Raw genomic sequence first — 20,884 nt, forward strand, 5'->3', positions numbered from 1 at the left:
AAGGACGACGCCCACTGACTTGGCCCCAGCCCTACAGGCCTGTCTACCCTCGAACCTGCTCCTGCAAAACCCTGTCGTGTCCAGCGGCAGCAACCTCAAAAACCGAGTAGGACCTGCCTGCATTCACTTTCCCAGCTGTTTCTCCCATGAACACCGGACGTGTTTGAACTGCAGCTTCTGGTGCCAGCCAGGACCCGCGAATCCAGCACACTCTGCACCCTCCGAGCCCGGCCTGTGTTTGAGTGAACAAACCCCACGAGGAGGTCCCCCCGGCGATCCTGACACATGATCCGGTGACCCCTTACGTACCTCAAGCCTCCAGATGACGCCTGCAGCTTCAATCCAGGAGAACCCCCTTCCCCCTACTGCGACCAGAGCGTGTAAGAAAATTCGACGTCCTAAGGCACCCCTGCACCAGTCGCCCCACTGCCTTGTGTGCCCACCCAGTGGTGTCTAACCATCCCTCTACATCCCAACTTACCCCTTGAAGTGGTGGTCACTCCTGAAAGATCTTCGTCCCCGAGCCTGCAGTGTTTCTTTGTCCCGGAGAATCTCCATTGAATTAAACAGGGCACCCGACCTCAAAACTGCACCCGGCTGCCCTAGCGCCGCTGAGGGTGCCCCTTTGGTGCTAACTTGGTCCCCAACGTGCCCTGAGCTTAACCCTAGGAGCTTTGCTCCCACAACCCCGTGGCCTGCTTGCCAGCCGCCACCAACTGGAGGCCCCCCTATCCTCCATAGGATAACATTGGGCCTCAACACTCTGCACCCGGCCGCCCTAGTTTCTAAGTGTCGACTTTTGAAAACTGCAAATATTCCTTAAAAATAAGCCGATTAACCAAAACATATTTTCTCAAGTGTTTTCAGGAAATGTCCCAGGGCTGAATCTACGATCCAGTCTTGTGGTTAGAAAAGTAATCTGAAAAGTAATTAACTGCTTTTTACTTAAAAAGCATATTCAATTGAATGTACTATACCTGCAATGTGTTGCAAACTGCTTTCTTAAACCTGTAATCAAAACCAGTACCAGTTATACTGCAATTCTGAACTGTTCAAACAAGTCAATTACTACTGCAAAGTATTTATATGCTTACCCTTACCAGGCTTGCTTGGTTCTAGAAATAAAACAGTATATTTTTTTTATACTAAACAATTGGCCTAGAGTTCAGTTCTGGAGTGTGTGAGACCATTTGCTGACTGTGTGTACATCAAATGCTTTACACTGTCCTCTGATACTGCCATACTGCTCGACCAAGCTACCACTTTAGAGTAAGGTTCTATCTAACTTTAACCTCTGCCAGACCTCTGGAGACTCTTGGACTCTATACACACTGTACCTCTCTTTGGTGCAGTATATATAGAGCCAGTTTCTTACACTCGTACAGTCTTAAACTTAACCATTTTGTAATAATTCGGGTCATTAGTTCAATAAAGAAACCTATCTCTCTCTTCATCCATCATAAACTTTTGGCAAAAAATAGTACTAGCAGGATTAATGAGGCTGCGAAGACAGCCGATGAAAGCTGACCAAAAATACATTTTAAAGTACGGAAAATCAAGACCGACTTGACTAAAAGGAAGTTTTAAGAGATCTATTGCTCGTCGCGCTTTCCTGTAACCCCATATAAAGCTGCTTAACATTCCCTCTAATCGCTTAAATGAATTAGTCACCTGTAGTGGGATCGAACTGAACAAAGAAATTTGGGCAGGATCTTCATTTTTATAATGTTAACTCGCCCTATAATAACTAAAGGCAGCTTATGCCAGTTCTTAAGTGACTTAGCTGTCGCTTTCAGCAGTGCTTCATAGTTCAGAGAAAATATCCTGTCTGTGCCGACACCCAGATAAGTAGCAACCGAACAAACCCCATACATTGGAGCTAAAGGTTCATAATTATGAAGAACTTGGGTTTTGTTGACACTTAAATTATAACCTGAGATTGCCCCAAACCTACCAGCTTCTTCCACTATCGCTTTCAAAGCATCCCCAGGTTCCGTTGAAAATACCGCAAAATCATCTGCATATGCCATGACCTTGAGAGAATTTGTCCCTAACGTAAAAGGACGAATTCGGGGCTGACGTTGCAGAACAGAGATGAATGGCTCGATGTATAAAGCGAATAACAAAGGTGAGAGGGGGCATCCCTGAAGAGTACCACAGAGGATCGGGAAGACTGGGGACTGCAATCCCGTATATACTATTTTAGTGCAGGGCTTGTCGTATAAAGCTTGTACCCATTTCTTAAATGGGCCCTTGATTCCAAAAGCTGAAAGTATGGTCCACAAAAAGTCCCACCCCACTCGATCAAACGCTTTTTTTTGTGTCTAACAGAATCATACCGAGTGGGGTTGACCTCACATTTGCCACATCAAAGCAGTCACTGCAATATTTACGTGGGCAGTAGTGTCTCTCCCTTGAATAAACCCATGCTGATGGGGGCATACCAGACTGGGCATTACTGGGACAAGGCGACTCGCCAAAATGTTTGCAAAAATGTTTGCGTCGGCGTTGATGAGTGAAATTGGCTGCTATGACCCACACTCATCCGCTGGTTTACATTTAAAAAAAAAATACTATTTGCGTCCCATTCCATGACTCTGGGACCTTACCATTTAGTCAGGTAATAAGGTTTATTGGAACAGAGGGTAACAGCAAATCGTCTTTGAAGATCTTATAAAATTCCAAAGGTATGGAATCTTCCCCCGACGCCTTGCCTGATGGTAAAGCGCTGAGTGCCTGTTCTATTTCTTCTATCGTGATGTCCCTTGCCAGAGAGTCAGATGTTTCTCCCCCATACTTGCCATAAAACTATTCTGGATGTAATTAGAAATATCTTCCTGCTTTGGCTTGATCTTTGGGGTATATAAATCTTGATAATATAGAGCAAATTGTTCCAATATCTGTTGTGGATGCTCATACAATGTTATTCGACCCCTTGATAGCCTTTATATAGGTCTTAGCCCGATCATCTGCCACCTTAAAAGCGAGTATCTTACCTATTTTTTCACTGCATTCATATTGTGACAGTCAATATTTACTGAATCTTACCATACTTTTCTCCCTGAATGTCTTCTTCAAAGCTGATCTGAGATCAATTAAAACAAGCCCCAGTTGCTCCATATCATCGGAACCTCTTACAGCTGCCTCTGCATGTTGATCTTCTACTGCACAAATCGCTATAGTAGTCTCTTTTATTGCATTTTTTTGTTCTTTATTTTGCCGCCAGATGTATTGTTGGGTGAATGTGAGAAAGTGGCTCTGTATATACTGTTCCGAAATAGGTACAGGGTGTACAGAGTCCACAGTCCCCAGAGGTTTGGCAGAGGCTTAAGTTAGATATAACCTTACTCTCAAGTTGTAGCTTGGTCGAGCAGTAAGGCAGTATCAGAGGACAGTGTAAAGCATTTGTTGTACACACACAGTCAGCAAAATGATTTCACACACTCAATAACTGAACTCTAGGCCAATGGTTTTTATAAAAAATGTCTGTTTTATTTTAGAACCAACAATAGGAATTAAAATATACTTTCTCAGAATGAGAGGCTTTATATAAATACTTTTGCAATAGGCAATTTGCTTTTGTAGAAAGTTACAAGTTGTTGCAATAGGCAACACAGTTTTAAACACAATGCTTTGAGTTCAATGGAAATTTCAAGTTAATTGCAATAGATTACTTTCAGGATTACTTTTGGGATTCCAGGACTGGATCCTAGATTCAGTCCTGGGACAGTACTTAGAAACAAGTGATAAAAGTCGACTTGGTTACTACTAGGATTTTTAAGTAATATTTTGCTATTTTAAAAGTTGACACTTAGAAGAAATTTCATAGAAAACAGTCAATGATTCCCTAGGGAAGAAAATTCAAGTTGCAGGTATAGTATGTTCTCGTTACTTTTGTAATCCAGTACTGGGTACCTAGATTCAGTACCTAGACCTTTATCCAAAACAAATAAGTAATTAAGTTTTTAGAAATTATACGATTTTTAAAGAGTATTTAAAGTTTGCAGAAATTGACACTTAGAAGAAATTTCACAGAAAAACAGTCAATGATTTCCTATGGGAGAAAATTGGGTTACTGGTAAGTACAGTTGTAAGTATTTTTCAGTTAGTGCTGGGCACCAATATCCAGTACTGGGAGCTCACCTAATAGCAGGTGACTATTTTCGTTTTCATTACTCGACTGATTTTTGGTGAATATTTTTAAATTTTGAAAAGTCGAAACTTAGAAGAAATTTCAGGAAAAGCCAGTCAATGTTACCTTTAAACCGATAACTCAATTTTCTTCATAGGGTAAGTACTCGACTGGCAGAGTTAAGGTTCTGGGCATAGACTCTGGGTCTCCCAGTGTCAGGTAGGTACAGTTGCTTCACCCTCAGCGGCACAGGGGCAGCCGGGTGCAGAGAGAGTTAGGCCCAATGTTATCCTATGAGAGGTAGGGGGGCCTTGGTTTGTGGCTGCTGACTAGCAGGCCACGCGGCTGTGGGAGCTGGGCTCCTGGTCACTTGCTCAGGGCAAATGGGGAAGTAGATAGGTGAAGAGGTACACTGCCAGGGCCACTGGGGCGGCTGGGTGCAGGGTGCTTTTGAGCCTTCGGGCGCTCAATTGATTTCAATGGGACAGCTCTGGTTTAGGAAAAAAGAATGCAAGCTCGGGGACGAAGATTCTTCAGGTGTCACCACCACTTCGAGAGGTAAGTTGGGTAGTTCTATGATAGGTAGGTACCCCGGGATTGGGCACAGGGGGCCGCGGGGCGCCGGGTGCAGGGGTGCCTTTTGGTGTCGGAAAATCTTACCTTCTGATTATCACGGTTGTGTGGGTCACCTGGTTCTGAGGCTGCAGGCGTCTTCAGGAGCGTCGAGGGAAGTCCTTGGGTGCCGGACTCGGGGTCACAGTCGCCGTGGGGTCGTCCTCTCGGTCTTTGTTAACTCCGGCACAGGCGAGGCTTGGCGGGTGCAGAGTGTGAAGGGTTTGCGGTTCCGAGCTGATGCCAGGGATTAGAAATAGATTTTGAGTAGAGCCTCTACTCCTGGGAGTCCCAGGGGCTTAGAACCAAAAGGTAGCCAGGTCCTCTGGGGTTTGTGAGGTTGCTGGCCACAAGAGATGCCGGGTTGTAGCAGGAGCAGGTTCGAGGGTCGGCAGGCCAGTAGGGCTGGGTCCAAAGCAGTTGGTGTCTTCCTCTTCTTAGCAGCTGCAGGGCAGGTCTTCTTCTTTCTTCTTGCTCTTCTCTGTATTTCGGGATCTGGGAAAGGAAGGTTCAGGGTGCCCCTAAATACTAGATTTAGGGGCGTTACAGGTAGGTGAAGGGCAGGGACCGATGGGTCCCTGTCATGGGGTGGGTACACCCCCTATCCTGCCTCTCTCCTGTGGGAGGGAGGCAGTAGCCTAGTCCTGATTGGGCAGGGCTCACCATCTTCAAGATGGCGAGGGCCCGGAGATGTGCTTCACCTCGCCTCCCCCACCGGAGAGTAGGGGTTGGCAGGCTGGCACATCCCCTGTCCTTATTTGGTGTTTCCGGCCAAGCTTCCCGCCAGACTGGGGGGTTGCAGGGGCCTTGGGAAAGCTCACAGAGGCGGCATGCCTTTGAAGCTTCCCCCTGCCCATCCTGGGGGAGGAGATTTAGCACCTCGCCCAGGATGTGCATTGTTGCAGATCCAGGAGAGCAGGGCCTCTCCTACCCAGGGGTCCAGCAACATGTCGGCTGTGTGGCAGCCTAGGCAGCCTCTCAGACCAGACGTGGATTGTAGGTTAGGTTTCGGGGGCATCTCTAAGATGCCCTCTGGGGTGCTTGGTACATTAAATGCCACACTGGCATCAGTGCGGGTTTAATGTGCTGAGATGTTTGATCCCAAACTTCTCAGTCTTCAGTGTTGCCATTATGGTGCTGTGGAGTTCTTGTTTGACGAGCTCTCAGCACCATGTACTCTTAAATGGCAGCACTGCAATTACAGTGCCCAGGAATGGACCTGGGTACTGTAGGGGCACAGGGCTCCTGTGCCCACACCACTGGCATAGGGCACCCAGCCAGAGGGGTGGCTGATGTATGCCAGAGCAGTGTAGGTGGTGGGCATGGTCGACTTTGTTTTGTCTTCTACCCAGACTCTCAGCCTGCAAGGGCAGTGTGTGTGTGTGTGTGTGTGTGTGTGTGTTAGGGTACAGGGCCTCTAAGGGTGGCACAATGAGTGCTGCAGCCCTTAGAGGTCTTCCCTGGTCACAAGGCCCTGGGTACCTAGGGTACCATTTACCAGGGGCTGACATGTGGCCAGGGTTTGCCAATTTGGGTTTTAGGTTTTTAGGGAAGGAACATAGGCCCTGGGCACCTGATTGGCAGGAGTCCAGGGCACATTCAGTCAAAGTACATTCAGCAATTCAGAAAAAAGTGGGGGCATACCATGCAAGAAAGATGGCACTTTCTCACAGAGGTGCATGCGAGTCCTTCCTATCATGAATGAGTCAGGGCTGGGCTCAATAGACCTGGGCTGCATTCAGAGTTCTGCCGTGCAGCTGCACCAGAGGACAGAACTGGTTATGGCTGAGCACAGAGTCTCTCTGCAACAAGAAGACAAATAAATGTGCTATATAAATATTAGGGCCCTGACCCCGGTATTTTAGATTTCAGCCGAACTAAGGAACCTGCCAGGAAGAAAGGCTGGAAAAGCTGTCCGGAGGAACCGCCACTTTGCTGTGTTCTCTGCTGTGTTGGCCTGCTGCTTGCTGCTTCGGTCTTGGGCAGGGATAGGACTGCATTGTACTTTCACCATCCTGCTGTCCGTTTTCTCCAAGGGCTTGAAGTAGAGCTTGCCTCCTGTTGGAAGTCTCAGGGATAGAAAAGACTTCAGAGAGCTCGCTGGATTTAAGGAACCTGCCAAGAAGAACAGCTGGAAGAACTGCCAGGAGGAGTATTGCCCCTTTGCTGTGTTGTTGCTTTGTTGGGTTTTCCTGCAGTTGCTGCTTCTGCCTTGGGCAGTAAAAGGACTAGACTAGACTGAATTTTTTTTAACTTGTGCTGAGTATCTCCAAGGGCTTGAAGTAGAGCTTGCCTCGTGTTCTGAATATTCGGGGACTGCAAAGACTTCACCAACCTCTGGGTACTGCTTCTGGAACCGCTGTTTCGGTTGCCACAGAGAAGGGTCGTGCCCTGACCGCAACCGCATCTGGCACCGTCCGCATCTGGCACTGCAACCCTGGTCTCACGGACGACCACTGCTGCCACCCCCTTGACCTGTGGGCATCGGACTCCGCACCACCTCGCTTCACTTCACCATCCTGGTCTCACCGACTCCATCGCTGCTGCTGATTTCGGTACCCGTGACCGCATTGTGGCTGGGGGCACCGCTCGTAAGTTTCACGACGCACCGCATTGTCCCACACATCAGTCTGGGCCGACCAACGCCAGCTCCCGCTAACTGGCTTGGTCGCTTGCACCACAACCTGCCAGCACTTCATCGAGCTCCACCTCTCTCACTGACGCCGTCTGGACAATCGTCACCGAGCTGCAGCCTGCACCGCATTGAGGGGGCACCGCACCCTGCACTGCTTCCATTTTGCAACGCAACTGCAACGGTTGCCATTACTGGCTTGCACCAATGTGCTAGCCGCAACGAGAAAGGTACTGTACACGAGTCTGTCCAGTTTTGCTGGCCCTTACCGACCTGGTCGGCTGGAACAGTTACTCTGTTTTCAGCATCGCGGTAGCCCCGGACAGAGCTACCGACGTGTAGGAACTGTGTTTTTAAGATATTTCTGCAATTTCAAGTGTATTTTACAATGTATATATTTTTAAGTAATATATGTTTGATTCTTATCGTTTTGGCCTTATTTTGGATGTATAAAAATATTGGATATTTTTCTAAACCGGTGTGTTCTTTTGTAGTGTTTTCACTGTATTACTGTTGGTTATGTGCAAATGCTTCACACACTGCCTCTGAGATAAGCCTGACTGCTCGTGCCAAGCTATCAAGGGGTTGAGCAGGGGTTATTTTAGGAATGCAACTCCCTTACCCTGACTAAAAAGAAGGGTCCCTACTTGGACAAAGGTGGAAACGTTTGCCAACTAGAGAACCCCATTTCTAACACTGCCCACTTACTTTTCGGGGCAGGGTGGGAAGCACTGCAGTACTTTTCGCTCAGTCACTTGTGCTTAGTTCTTCTGAGAGAAATACACAGAACAAACGATGGGGGCATTTGCAACCACCACCATTCTAGTGTAAAATGTATTTGCTGCGACAATCATTAGACAGACACATCTGTATAAGATAGCAAGCACCAACAGAGCAAATAAAAAGTAGAATCCTACCATGGTGCTAAAACAGTGAATACATGCAGGCATATCGAGAGTATTCCTAAGTCGCGAACCCTAGCTAAGTGTGCCTAAGTGTACCTAGCATGTATGTAGATGTTGAAGGCAAGAATTCCCCTAGGAAAGAGCCAACCCCATTACCTGATGGTCTCGAGTTGGACACCCCGCAAGGGATGTCAGACCACTGCATGTTGGTGGTTCTGTATGCGGGACTCCAGTGTCTCGTGTCCGCATGGAAGCTTCTTCTCGGTTTGCCCAGTAAAGATATTGTGCATATATACCCAAAAGGTGCCGTCAGGGGATCTACCTAGAATGGTACTGTGGGCCTGTTGTTCAAGGATGATGACAGCTGTGACTCTTGTACAGAGTTATTATACAGAAGACTGTAATCCTGCTGTGATACTAAGAATCCTCATGCATAATAAAATAGGCTAGTTCTTGAAGAAAACCACACGGCGTTTATTCGGCACGTGACTAGGTAAAAAATCGCGCCAGAATGTTATATAGAGCAAGGTAGGGACAAATGTAGGTAAAAGGTCAAGTATCTACCTAGGCCTATATTGGGGTACATTAGAGTTCATACAGTGAGCCTTCTTTCCCAATTTTTGGAGAGACTGATGCAAGTTTTTGGAAACACTGTTACTTAGATGCTCTTTAATATTTAAATTATGAAGCCCTTCATAGTCTTCTACCTCAATACCTTTCAACAAGTCAATAAAATCTACCAAGGTCTAACTCAAGGTTTTAAGAGTCTCCCTAAACTTAATCCTTTACTCAGTGGTGAGTCTAAAGCCCTCCATCAGGGTATCCTTCATGAGGTCCTAGGACTCAGCATCTTCCTCATTAAGTGTTAGGAGTCTATCCTTGCACTTTCCTAAGAACAGCTCCCAAAGTAGAGAGTCCCAGTACTTCTGGCTGAGGTTCCTTATCTTACAAGCCCTCACAAATGCTGTAAACCATTTGGTGGTTTTCCCAGACGTGGGATTCAAGCTAGCGTGGCGGATACCCCGAAACCGGTCCCAGGATGCTTGTTTCCAGTCCAGGGAGGATCTGTCCTGGCCGTTAGGTTGGATTGTTCCAATGAGGAGCTGGGTCGAGACTGATTTGCATATGGTTGGGTCCAAACTGGGGTGACATAGTGAGCAAAAGAACAATGGATTAAACTAGATCTCTTGACTGGGGGTGAGTGGATGAAAAGTTTCAGCACTCCGTCCATCATCTTGTAGTGTGTGCTATGTTCGCCCTAAGGGGCCATGGGTATGCCCAAACATGGGTCCTTGCTCTTTGTGCCACTGGTTTCAAGCTAGCCTATCTCATGAGGATATCATCCTGTAACCAGTCCCAAGATGCTTGTTTCCGGTCCAGAGAGGACCTGGTCTGGTTGCTTGGGCTGGACTGTTCCCATGAGGCGCAGGGTCAAGACTGATTTGCATATAGCTAGTTCCAAACTAGGGTAGCATAGTGAGCAAAAGAATGATGGCTTAAACAGATCTCTTGACTGGAGGGGAGTGGTTGAAGTTTCAGCACTCAGCCCATCTTGTTGTGTTTTGTGATTTTCACAGGCCATCAATGTAAAAACAGGTGGAGCATGAATTTAATGCCTGCTTTTGTTGTATCTCTCATAAGCATATCACTACAGTATTAATGTCATATGTAAGAGCGATCTTTGCTGTAGCAAACTGTCTGTATGGGAATCTCCTAACTGATAGGACAAAGATACTGTTGGTCGTAGAATGTGAGTGCGCCAAGTAGGATGATGTGCGGTGGTTTGTGACCCCTTTGGTATAGTGTTATTCCTCTTGGGGAGTATAATTGTGAAGAGTGTGATATCTTTAGTGCAGATGTTTGGCATGGTGACTTGAATGGTACCTTTTTCTAGTGGTAGGACTTTGAGAAGTATATGCCTGTTCGGAAGTCAAGTGTGGCTTCTACTGACCAGTGCTGCAGTTGGAGTTTATAGAGCTGTGCCTGGAACCACAGGTATCATAGCAGGCACCAGTCTTGGTGATTGCTCCATAACCACTGACTTTATTGGAAAACTCCATAAAATCATGGTTTGTCATAGTGGTGTGAAATAGTATGTCAACGAGGTATCAGATTGTCTTGTATAGCAATTGAGTGAATTCTCTTGTAGGTAAATATGCTCCAGAATACTCTGAGGCTGCTGGCACGTACTTACCTTTAAACTTCCTAAGCCATGACACTGATGATGGATAGCCGTGTCCTTTATGTGCTTCAGTATTGTTGTCTTAGGCGTCCATATGTTATGACGTTATGGTGTTCTTCGAGGTCGAGTTGCATGACTGCATACAAGCACAAACAATAGGTTTTGAAGTTCTAGTTTCATTTGAAGTCGAGTGGCATGACTCTACCAGCTCTTGAAGGTGAGCAAGTTTTTCACAGTTCTGGACCTGGACATCAAATGTGTTCAGTGTCACACTTGATGGTGAGATATATGTTCGAGGCATATGAGCTGCAGATCACACACTATGCATAGATCGCCATCTGGTGTTGTGCCCGGATGTTTGCACTTGTTTTTGTCTTGGAAAAGTCTTTTGAAGACACAAGATAGGTGGTGACTCCTTTGGATAATAGCACGCATGGGCATCGGCTCCATCGTCAGATTGTTTTTTTCCGCCATCGGGCTCGGATGTGTTTCTCGCGCTCCAGTTCGGTAGCGTTACCGATCCTACTTTCGACGCGCAATCCTTCACCCTTCTCTGGTATTGTTTTCGATCGTGATCCCTAGTCGTCGCGCATCTCTTCAACATCGAAGTCCTTGATTCCGGTCGTCGACGAAGGCCTTCGGGCCTACCTGGGCCTTGACTTTTGGCTCATAGAAAGGACTCCATTCAAGAAGTGTCCTCCATAGTGGTTGAAGTTCCCCCACATAGATCTGCATGAGGTGTGTAACCTCTGCCTCTCCCCGGAGCACGAGGCCAGAGACTTGTGCCTCTTTCCGCTCCAAAAAGACTATTCAAGATCGTCGGGCTCGATGAACAATGGCTCGCTCGTCGACCTACATCCCCGTAGACATCTTCCACGAGGGTGTCTATGTTCCAGAGCAAGTGCAGGCCGAAGGACTCGTCCGCGCCTCCGAAGCCGATGACTCAGACATCAAGGACATCACTCCTGGGCAGCGGGTCGTAAGTAGAGACGTCGACCTGTCCCCACACCACCGAAAAAGGCTTAGGTCTCACCTTCACCTTCGGGCTTGGGTGCACACCGAGAAAGCGCTTCTCACGCCCCACCTTCGGTCCCGGCAAAGAAGCCAACAACTAAGCCTTCCAGCCACTAGTTCTTGAGTCCGCCTACCGTCGGTGCCGAACCCCAAACAACACAGAAAAAGAAACGGTCGTCCTCTGCCTTGGAGCAGACTACTGCCTCCACATCCACGCACTCTACACTGAAATAGACTACCACCAACCCCTCGACTCCGAAGAAAACATCGGAACTGAGCAAAAAGCCGCTCCCGAAAGGGTCACACACTCAACCTTCGGAACTGAAAAAGCAGCCGGAACCGAAAAAACAACCGGCCCGCACGCTCCTTCAGAGACTTTAAAATCTCACGGTTCCAAGCCTAAACAGCACAAACCCGCCTCAGTCGGTACCACGCAAGTCTTCGGAACCCAAAAAAATAGTCGCCGAAAGAACAGCCTCCAACAGTAGAGCTTTTTAAACCAGACCCCACCCAAAAGACTCTTCTAAGAGATCCAAAGACTGGTCAACTCACTCTTAGCTCCAAGAAACAACCACTGGACATGCCTATACCGGCTCCACCACGTAAAAGGAGAGATATTGCAACATCCCCCCTCAGGATCCCTTCTCCACCTCCTCCTCCTCCTCCGCCACTTCCTCCACCTCCCCCACCACATCACTCTCTCCTACACCATCTCCTCCACCAGTGGACGATGATGATACTTCTGATCACACTGGGGACGATGCAGACGATGAGCCACTAGGGGATCCTAGTCCACCTTCTACCCCAGGCCCCTGGGATGAATATAAAAGGCCAGATGTCCCTAACGTGCCACAGGACGACATCCATCCCTCTAGACCTTCTCCTCCAGAGAATACCATGGGTTTCAACCAGCTAGTCCACAGAGCTGCACAATACCACGGGGTTGACTTACACACAGACCCTGTGGAAGATTTCTTATTAGATACTTTTGATATCTCACAAAAGTCCACCTCCATTTTACCGATGTTGAAAGGGGTAATTAAACACGCACCAGAGGTGTTTAAAGATTCTGTTAGGGCTAGAGTTATTAACCCCAGGATTGAAAAGAAATATAAAGCTGCCCCAGCAGACCAAGCATACATCAATGGCCACATACCGTTAGACTCCTTGGTAGTATCCAATGCCAGAAAGAGGGCTAATTCTCAAACTTCAGGCGATGCTCCACCTCCCGACAAAGAGTCTAGACTCTTAGACGCCTCTGGCAAGCGCACAGCGTCACGTGCAGCTAACATATGGCGTATCGCCAACACTCAAGCTTTGTTAGCGAGGTATGGTAGGGCTCATTATGACGAGCTAGAGTCCCTACTACAGCATCTTCCAGAAAAATATAAAACTGAGGCTAATGACCTAATACAGAAGGGTAAGCTTATTACCAACACCTCCATCTGCTGCGCTCTAGACGTAGCAGACACTGCCTCACGAGCTATCAACACAAGTGTCCTGCCGAGTAGACCTGCTTGGCTACGCATTTCAGGTTTTAAACCTGATGTCCAGACTGCCATTCTTAATCAGCCATTTGACCAGCAACACTTGTTCGGACCTAATGTAGACTCCTCTCTAGAAAAGATGAAGAAAGACACGGACACGTCAAAATCAATGGGAGCCTTGCAATCGCAAGTTCCCAGACGTTCCTTTCGTCGCTCCTCTTACAGGGGCACCTCCAGAGGCTACTCCTCAGACAACCCATCTACATCTTACCAAACTCCCACCCAAACTACGTTCACCAGAGGTTACCAAAAAGGAGGCCACAGAGGCAATAATAACGGCAGAGGCAAGACCAACAATACCCGCTCTGCCTCCACCCCTACCCAATGACTTCCATCCGCTCCCCCCAGACCATTCATTCCGGTCGGGGGAAGATTGCTACAGTTCCTTTCTGTCTGGGACAACATCACCACAGACAGGTGGGTGAGACAAATAGTTCAGTCAGGTTATTGTCTAGAACTCACATCTACCCCCCCCCCCAAACATACCATCCAGACAGCGCCCAATGTCACCAGAACACTTACCGCTGATAAAGCAGGAGGTAATCTCCCTCCTACAAAAACATGCAATAGAACCAGTTCCCCTGCATCAGCAAGACACAGGTGTTTACTCCCTGTACTTTCTCATTTCAATGAAGGACTGTTCCCGGAGACCTATACTAGATCTCAGACCCCTAAACCTGTGCATACACTCAGACCATTTTCACATGGTTACTTTAACAGGTCCTTCCTCTTCTCTAACAAGGCGACTGCCTTGTCACTTTAGATCTCAAGGACGCCAACTTTAAATATTCCTATTCACACCTCTCACAGGAAATATATCGGGTTTGTAGTGGACGGTCAACATTACCAATTCAAGGTACTCCCTTTCGGAGTCACCACAGCACCCAGAGTATTCACCAAGTGTCTGGCAGTAGTCGCAGCTCATCTAAGAAGACAGCACATTCACATCTTCCCGTACTTGGACGATTGGCTCATAAAAGCCAACTCATACAATCAGTGTGTACATCACACTCACACCACAATCCAGCTACTCCACGACTTGGGGTTCACAGTAAACCACGCAAAGTCTCGCCTACAACAGTCCCACATACAATACCTAGGTGCCACACTAGACACCTCAAAAGCACTTGAATATCCCAGTCCAGCCAGGATAGCAAGCAAACAAACCCTCATAACCAAATTTCAGCCGCAACACTCTTCCAGCTCGTGTTCATGCAACTCATAGGAATGATGGACTCTTGCATATTTATAGTACCTCACGCAAGACTCCAGATGTGCCCTCTTCAGAAATGCTTAGCACGTCAGTGGAACCAGGCTCAGGGTCAGCTGACAGATCTGGTGTTGGTGGGCGGTCGCACTCGTCGCTCTCTGCAATGGTGGAACACCAAGAACCTTTCCAAAGGGTGACCGTTCATCGAGCCAGTTCCACAGATCGTGCTACGAGCGACCGCATTGCTCTCAGGCTGGGGAGCTCATCTATTACATCACACCATGCAGGTGAATTCCACGCCAAAAGATACTCCACGTCAATCACCTGGAATTACTAGCCATATTCCTGGCCTTAGTCAATCCAAAAACACACATCAGGCAAGGCTGTCCTAGTCCGCACCGACAACACAACAGCCATGTACTACATACAGAAGCAAGGCGGGACACACTCCCTACAGCTTTTGCAACTAGCGCAAAGCATATGGAGATGGGCTATTCCTCAGAACATTTTTCTCCTAGCCCAACATGTCCCGCGAGTCCAGAACAATATAGCCGATATGTTAAGTCGTCAAACGCAACAGATTCACGAGTGGGAACTTCATCCACAAGTTCTTCAACTGTTTTTCCACATGTGAGGGCAACCAGAGATAGATCTCTTCGCCACACACGAAAATACCAAATGCCCAAGCTCTGCCGCCAGATATCCACACCCATTGTCCAAAGGCAATGCAATATGGATGAATTGGTCAGGCAGATTTGCGTACGCTTTTCCGCCTCTCCCACTCATTCCACTGGTCGTGTGCAAACTGCAGCAACATTCACTGACTGATCCTAGTTGCTCCAACATGGGCCAGACAACCGTGGTACACCACATTACTGGAACTATCTGTAGTTCCGCACCAAAAACTACACCTCTCCCCGCATCTCCTAACCCAGAACCATGAAGAGATCAGACCCCCCGACCCAGCACAGCTCAACCTAGCGATCTGGCTCCTGAGGTCCTAGAAATTGGTTACCTTAACCTTCCCCCTGACTGTATGAATGTTATCAGAGAAGCTAGACGCCCCACCACAAGAGCCTGCTGTGCAGCCAAGTGGAAAAGATTTGTGATATATTGTCATAACAACAACAACCTCATCAATCCTTTAGATGTCTATTCCACACATCATAGGTCATCTACTGCATCTCCACAGGTGTAACTTGGCATACACATCTATTAGATTACACCTCGCTGCTATAGCAGCTTATTTACAAAATAGAGAAACCTGTCACTGTTCAGAGTACCTGCCATCAAAGCGTTTATGGAAGGCCTCAAAAGAATAATTCCTCCCAGGGTTCCACCATCACCTGTGTAGAATTTGAACATTGTTCTCACAAGACTATTGGGCACTCCATTCGAACCTCTGCACAAATGCGAGCTACTATTTCGAACCTAGAGTCGCTTTCCTAGTGGCCAATACTTCCCTCAGAAGAGTGAGTGAGCTACAAGCACGCACTATCCAAGAACCATTTTAACAACTACATTATAACAAAGTAGTTCTCAGAACTAATCCAAAATTCCTTCCTTAAGTTATTTCTCCCTTCCATCTCAACCAGTCTGTGGAACTGCCAGTGTGTTTCTCGCAACTGCAGATAGTCGCAGAAAGATCTACACAGTCTCGATGTTAAAAGAGCACTGCTTTATTATATTGAAAGAACAAAACATTTTCGCAAGACCAAACAACTTTTCGTGTCATTCTCACCACCACATAAAGCAACCCCATATCAAAGTCTGGGATAGCAAGGTGAATTGTCAAATGCATACAAATTAGCAAAGCAAAACATACATTATCTGTTCCTCCTAAAGCCCACTCCACACGGAAGATGGCATTTTTAGGGAACATTCCCCTAGATGACATCTGCAAAGCAGCTACATGGTCTACACCTCACACATTCACAAAGCACTATTGTGTAGATGTGCAATCTAAACCACTAGCTGGTGTGGGCCAGGCTGTACTCCAAACACTATTTCAAACTACTGCAACAGATATTGGTGGTCGCCGCTAGGGATGGATACTGCTATACAATCTATGCATAGTGTGATCTGCAGCTCGTATGCCTCGAATGGAAAATGCTATTTACCAGTATGTATCTGTTCTTAGCATGTAGAGCTGTATATCTACACACGCCCACCCACCTCCCCGGCTACCTTTATCTGTTCCAGTACGATGTTATTTAGATACAGCATACATGGGCATCTTATCTGTTTCTCACAAAACTCCATTTCCCTGCTTGCAAAAAGCAATCTGAGGATGGAGCCGATGCCCATGCGCACTGTCATCCAAAGGAGGAGTCACCTATCTCGTGACTTCCAAAGACTTTTCCAAGACAAAAACAAGTGCAAACATCCGGGCCCAACACCAGATGGCGATCTATGCATAGTGTGTGAATCTGCAGCTCTACATGCCAAGAACAGATGCATACTGGTAAGTAGCATTTTCCTTCTGGTTCTCCATCTGGGGATGTCTGCAAATACAGGAGTAGGAGGAAAGGTCAAAGATGACCCTTCTCCATACGCCTCAGATATGCTGAGAGATTCCTTGGACGTCCTGGTCCTCTTTCCTGCAATGCAGCCTTTTTCTTTGCCCTTCATAGTTCTTTACGTTGAACTACATTGTTTCAGAAAATGTGAGTCAGGAAGCCAAATGATGATGGCATCTTGGCGGTATTTCTCTACCTTCTGTCTCCCACATGCTAGGCACTTTTCAATAAGATGTAATTTTGGTAAGAACAGAAACCGTTACCAGTCAGTAAGACTGCTTCAGGATTCTGACTGCAGGAGCTGGACAAAGAATAAGAGCTACATCCACTGATAGGTCGTGACTAAAACATTCGGAATGTGCTTTCCCAACCTCTGTGAGCTGCAGTCGATCTACCTACATTGCTGTTCTTTCCTCATATTTTTCCTTTACAAAAAGGTTTGCAAAGAGATTTGTTGCCATTTCCTAAGTTAGACTATTTTAAAGTGCAATTGGCTTTTTTTTTAAATGAGATTTAAATTCATCCAATATAACCTATCAGTCTACGTAAAATAAAATTTGATTTCCAAATTGCTTTTTATAAAGAAAGGTGCGTTTTTTCTATTTATTTTGCGTAAGTGGTGTGGGTTTTCACACCTGTGCAGCACTATTCAGTGGTTATGTTCATCTCCTAAAAGATAAATTGGTTTCCCATGTTTGTTTCGTTTGAAACCGTGATTTTTCATTCGATCGGCACTGCTGTACTGTTCAAAGTTATCAAACTTAGGTTGGTCATATGAATGTTCGGGCTTCAAGTTATAATGCTGCATTGTTTTAACAACTTATGTAAGGTCCTTACATCTACCGTACATATAATTTATTAATAGGATCATCTTTTTGACCTCACGCAGTACTTATACTTGTAGTGACTTTTCTCATATCTGTCTTTTGAAACAGGTTTCTTACTTGATAAGAAAATAGGAGTCAATCAACCAAAACGTATTGAGAATGCAAAAATACTGATTGCAAATACTGGCATGGATACTGACAAAATTAAGGTATGTAAATAAGTTGTTTCAAATGCGGACTGACTCCAAAATGTATAAATCAGTTCTTTTTAGCCGAGTCTTTTAGGTTGTTTAAACAATCTGATTGCAAACTTTTCCTTGAGCTGCAGGTGTTATAATAACATTTAAAACATTGCCTTATTTAGTTATTTGGATTTATTTGACAAAAGTTTCCATAAACCAAGATTAAAGTTTTATATTAATTTTTACTTTTAATTTGTATGCCAAGATTAATATTAGCAGGATTCACAGCACACTTTCTTCAGTATTTACTGTAAGCACATTTAAACTGCCATCCCAGGACAAATTATTGTTGTCTCCTAACTTTTTTGTTTCGGAGGAGAGAGGCTTTTTGGCAAGGAGCTCAGCCTCATGAACAGTTCCACCTTTTCCTTTTCCTGCCTTATGAGTGTATGACCAAGTTCCCCTCCCGTGGGTAGAAACCAGCAAGTGATGTGTGTCCATATACCATCTTCACATTCTACAAGAGAATGGGAGTTTTGCTGCAACCTTGAGCCCTACTTGTCCTCTACTACCACTGGTGCCTGAGCATGAAGAGATTACTCCAGAACAGTTCTGCACACTGCCCCCTCCTCCCCCCTGTAATTCTTTGAATGGGCTTGCACAGACAGTGATGTGTGCACCATATAAAAGTTGAGGTTAAGACTGCAGATTTTTTCATAGAGAACAATAGTGAGCCTCAGAAGATCAACTTCAAAGGGTCTCATATCGGATTTACAGCATCAACCATAAAAATCTAAATGTTAACACAAAAAGCAGCCAAGTGTGTGGAAGCCAGCCATACGTGTCAGCAGAGACAACCACGGCCCAAATGAGGACATCGTTTTATCCAACCCCATGCTCTTCTCTGTTGACTGTTGAAGAAGAAATATTTTAAGTAATCTGACACTGATGCCCCATCTTAAAATAAATTGCACAGATTCTTATGTTTACCCACCACCCAAAAAAAAAAAATTCTGTGGTACCGCTGAGTCCATCTGTTGGAAGAGGTCCATTTATTGGTATAGAAACGAGCTGATGAACCCGATTCTTCAGCCTGGACTAGCCAAGGGATTTTTTAATGCTATTTTGTAACAAAGATGGGGGGACCCTGGAATGCAAACTCACTCTTTAAAATAAAGCAAAATACCTAAACAAATTCATAGGGAAGTAGTAGCTCTTGGCACTGAATGTACTCAAGCTTACAGGAGGTGTACTTTCATTCTGCACTCACAGGAAAATCGAAATGTGTGATTTGCGGTGGATAAGGAGCACTATTAACTCAATACTACAGTTCTGTGTGATTTCTGCAAATGTACAGTTTTGGGGAAAGATCACAGGCCCTGGGTACTTGGTTAGCAGGAACCCAGGGCACGCTTAGTCAAAGAGCTTTAACATCAGGCAAAAAGTGTGGGGGGGGGGCAAACAAGCAAAAAGGGGCATTTTCCTACACAAGGAACTTACACAGGGGTCTGTAGTGCCAATTGTGGTACAGTTTTAGGGAAAGAAAACTGCTACTGGGAACCTGGAATGCAGGGATCCAGTACTCTACAGTCAAAGTTGCATCAAAGTCAGGGAGAGTGGGGGGGGGGGGGCGACTGCAACAGAAACCCACTTTCCCACAGCTTGATATTAAATCCTAGTGTGGAGACTAGGCAAACAAATACGCCATCCCCACTTAGTCAATATGTTTCTGCCTCTAAAATCACAAGAGGCCATGGTATTAGTCTGGACAGAACACTGGATCATTATGTGGCATGTAATCCTCTTAATGCCACTTTTAACTCTGGCTGATCTTTGTCGTCCCGCACTTTCCTAGGTACCTAGAAAATATCAAGCAAACACAATGATTACAATGATAGACTGAAAAAGACGCACATGGCATGCACATTTGCATGCACAAATTATGGGTGTGCACCCATGCATCACACTTCTGTACTAAAATGTGAGGCCAGCTAATTTCCCTCTTACCCGAACTGTGGCTAATCTGTGCCTCATGTAGGAAGGACTCGGGAAACCCTATAGTCACAAGCTGTGTAGGAGGGAAATATAACAACTGTCTTGATTGTAGCCCCCTTGTTGCAAATTGAACCAACCGTGCCAGAGCGCTCTTCCCTCCTTCCCCCCCCCCCACCCCCTCCCAACCCACTTACTACTCCATGGTGGGTCCCTTGCGGATCACCTAACAGTGCTCACCCCTTCCTCCCGATAATTAGGGGGGTGGCGTGTGTGCCGGAATATTTATGTGCCAGTAAGCGCTCCTCCAATTGATGGAGCTCTTTATTTGTGATTCCTCTCAGCTGTGTGTCAGTTTTGGTTGCGTAAAGCAAACGCAAGGAGATGCTGGATGGAGTGCTGAAGCTTTTCAGACACTCTCCCGTAGTCACAGATCTAGGTAGAATCCTTCATCGTTCTTTAGCTCACTTAGCTTCCTCAGTTCAGACCCAGCTATATGCAAATCAGTCTTGACCCTGTGCCTCATGGGAACAGACCAGCCCGAACTGCCAAGCCAGGTCTTCCCTGAACCAGAAACAAGCATCCTGGGACCGGTTTCGGGGTAACACCCCTCTTTAGCCAGGCTAGCTTGATTCCAGTGGCAACGTGAGCAAGTGACCCATGTCTGAGCATACCCTGTTAACTTGGGACTACCAAAGCAAACACAAGGAGATGATGGACGGAGCGCTGAAACTTTGGCTTAAACTGAAGCGTAGGCAGCTGTGTGAACGTCCCCCTTGTGCTGTCATCCAGCTGCTGATTACAGACCTGCCGCAGCCGTAAATGAGTAGTTATGAACAAGTTATGAACAAGTCTGAACTTGTGTGAGCTACGTTTTTTTCAGAACGTCACGCACAGGCACTTTAATTTCTGACCATCCAGGTACGAATTTATAACTAGCTACTAATACCACACCTTTTCAGAGCCACCATTAAAGTGAAAACTGACAGGAATATTTATTCATTTATTTTTTGCAGATTGGCCCCTGAAGAAGGAACCGTTGGGTTCCGAAATGCATTGGGCATGTAAACTATAGATGCATTTATGTGATTGACTAACATATTTGTACATCAAAATGGAATTTATGTAAA

The 20,884-nt window shown here is 46.2% G+C and overlaps 1 protein-coding gene across 1 annotated transcript in view; it reads left to right on the forward strand.

Moving 5' to 3' along the window:
• CCT2 (chaperonin containing TCP1 subunit 2) overlaps positions 1 to 20,884 on the forward strand; it is a 284,562-nt gene that overhangs the window by 51,020 nt on the left and 212,658 nt on the right. Inside the window, exon 8 of the mRNA XM_085653840.1 lies at positions 17,689 to 17,789. Within this exon, the coding sequence (XP_085509966.1) occupies positions 17,689 to 17,789 (101 nt within the window). The remainder of the gene's footprint in view (positions 1 to 17,688; positions 17,790 to 20,884) is intronic.

This window comes from Triturus cristatus, chromosome 4_1 (genome assembly GCF_964204655.1).
Source record: "Triturus cristatus chromosome 4_1, aTriCri1.1, whole genome shotgun sequence".
NCBI classification, from domain to species: Eukaryota; Metazoa; Chordata; class Amphibia; order Caudata; family Salamandridae; genus Triturus; species Triturus cristatus.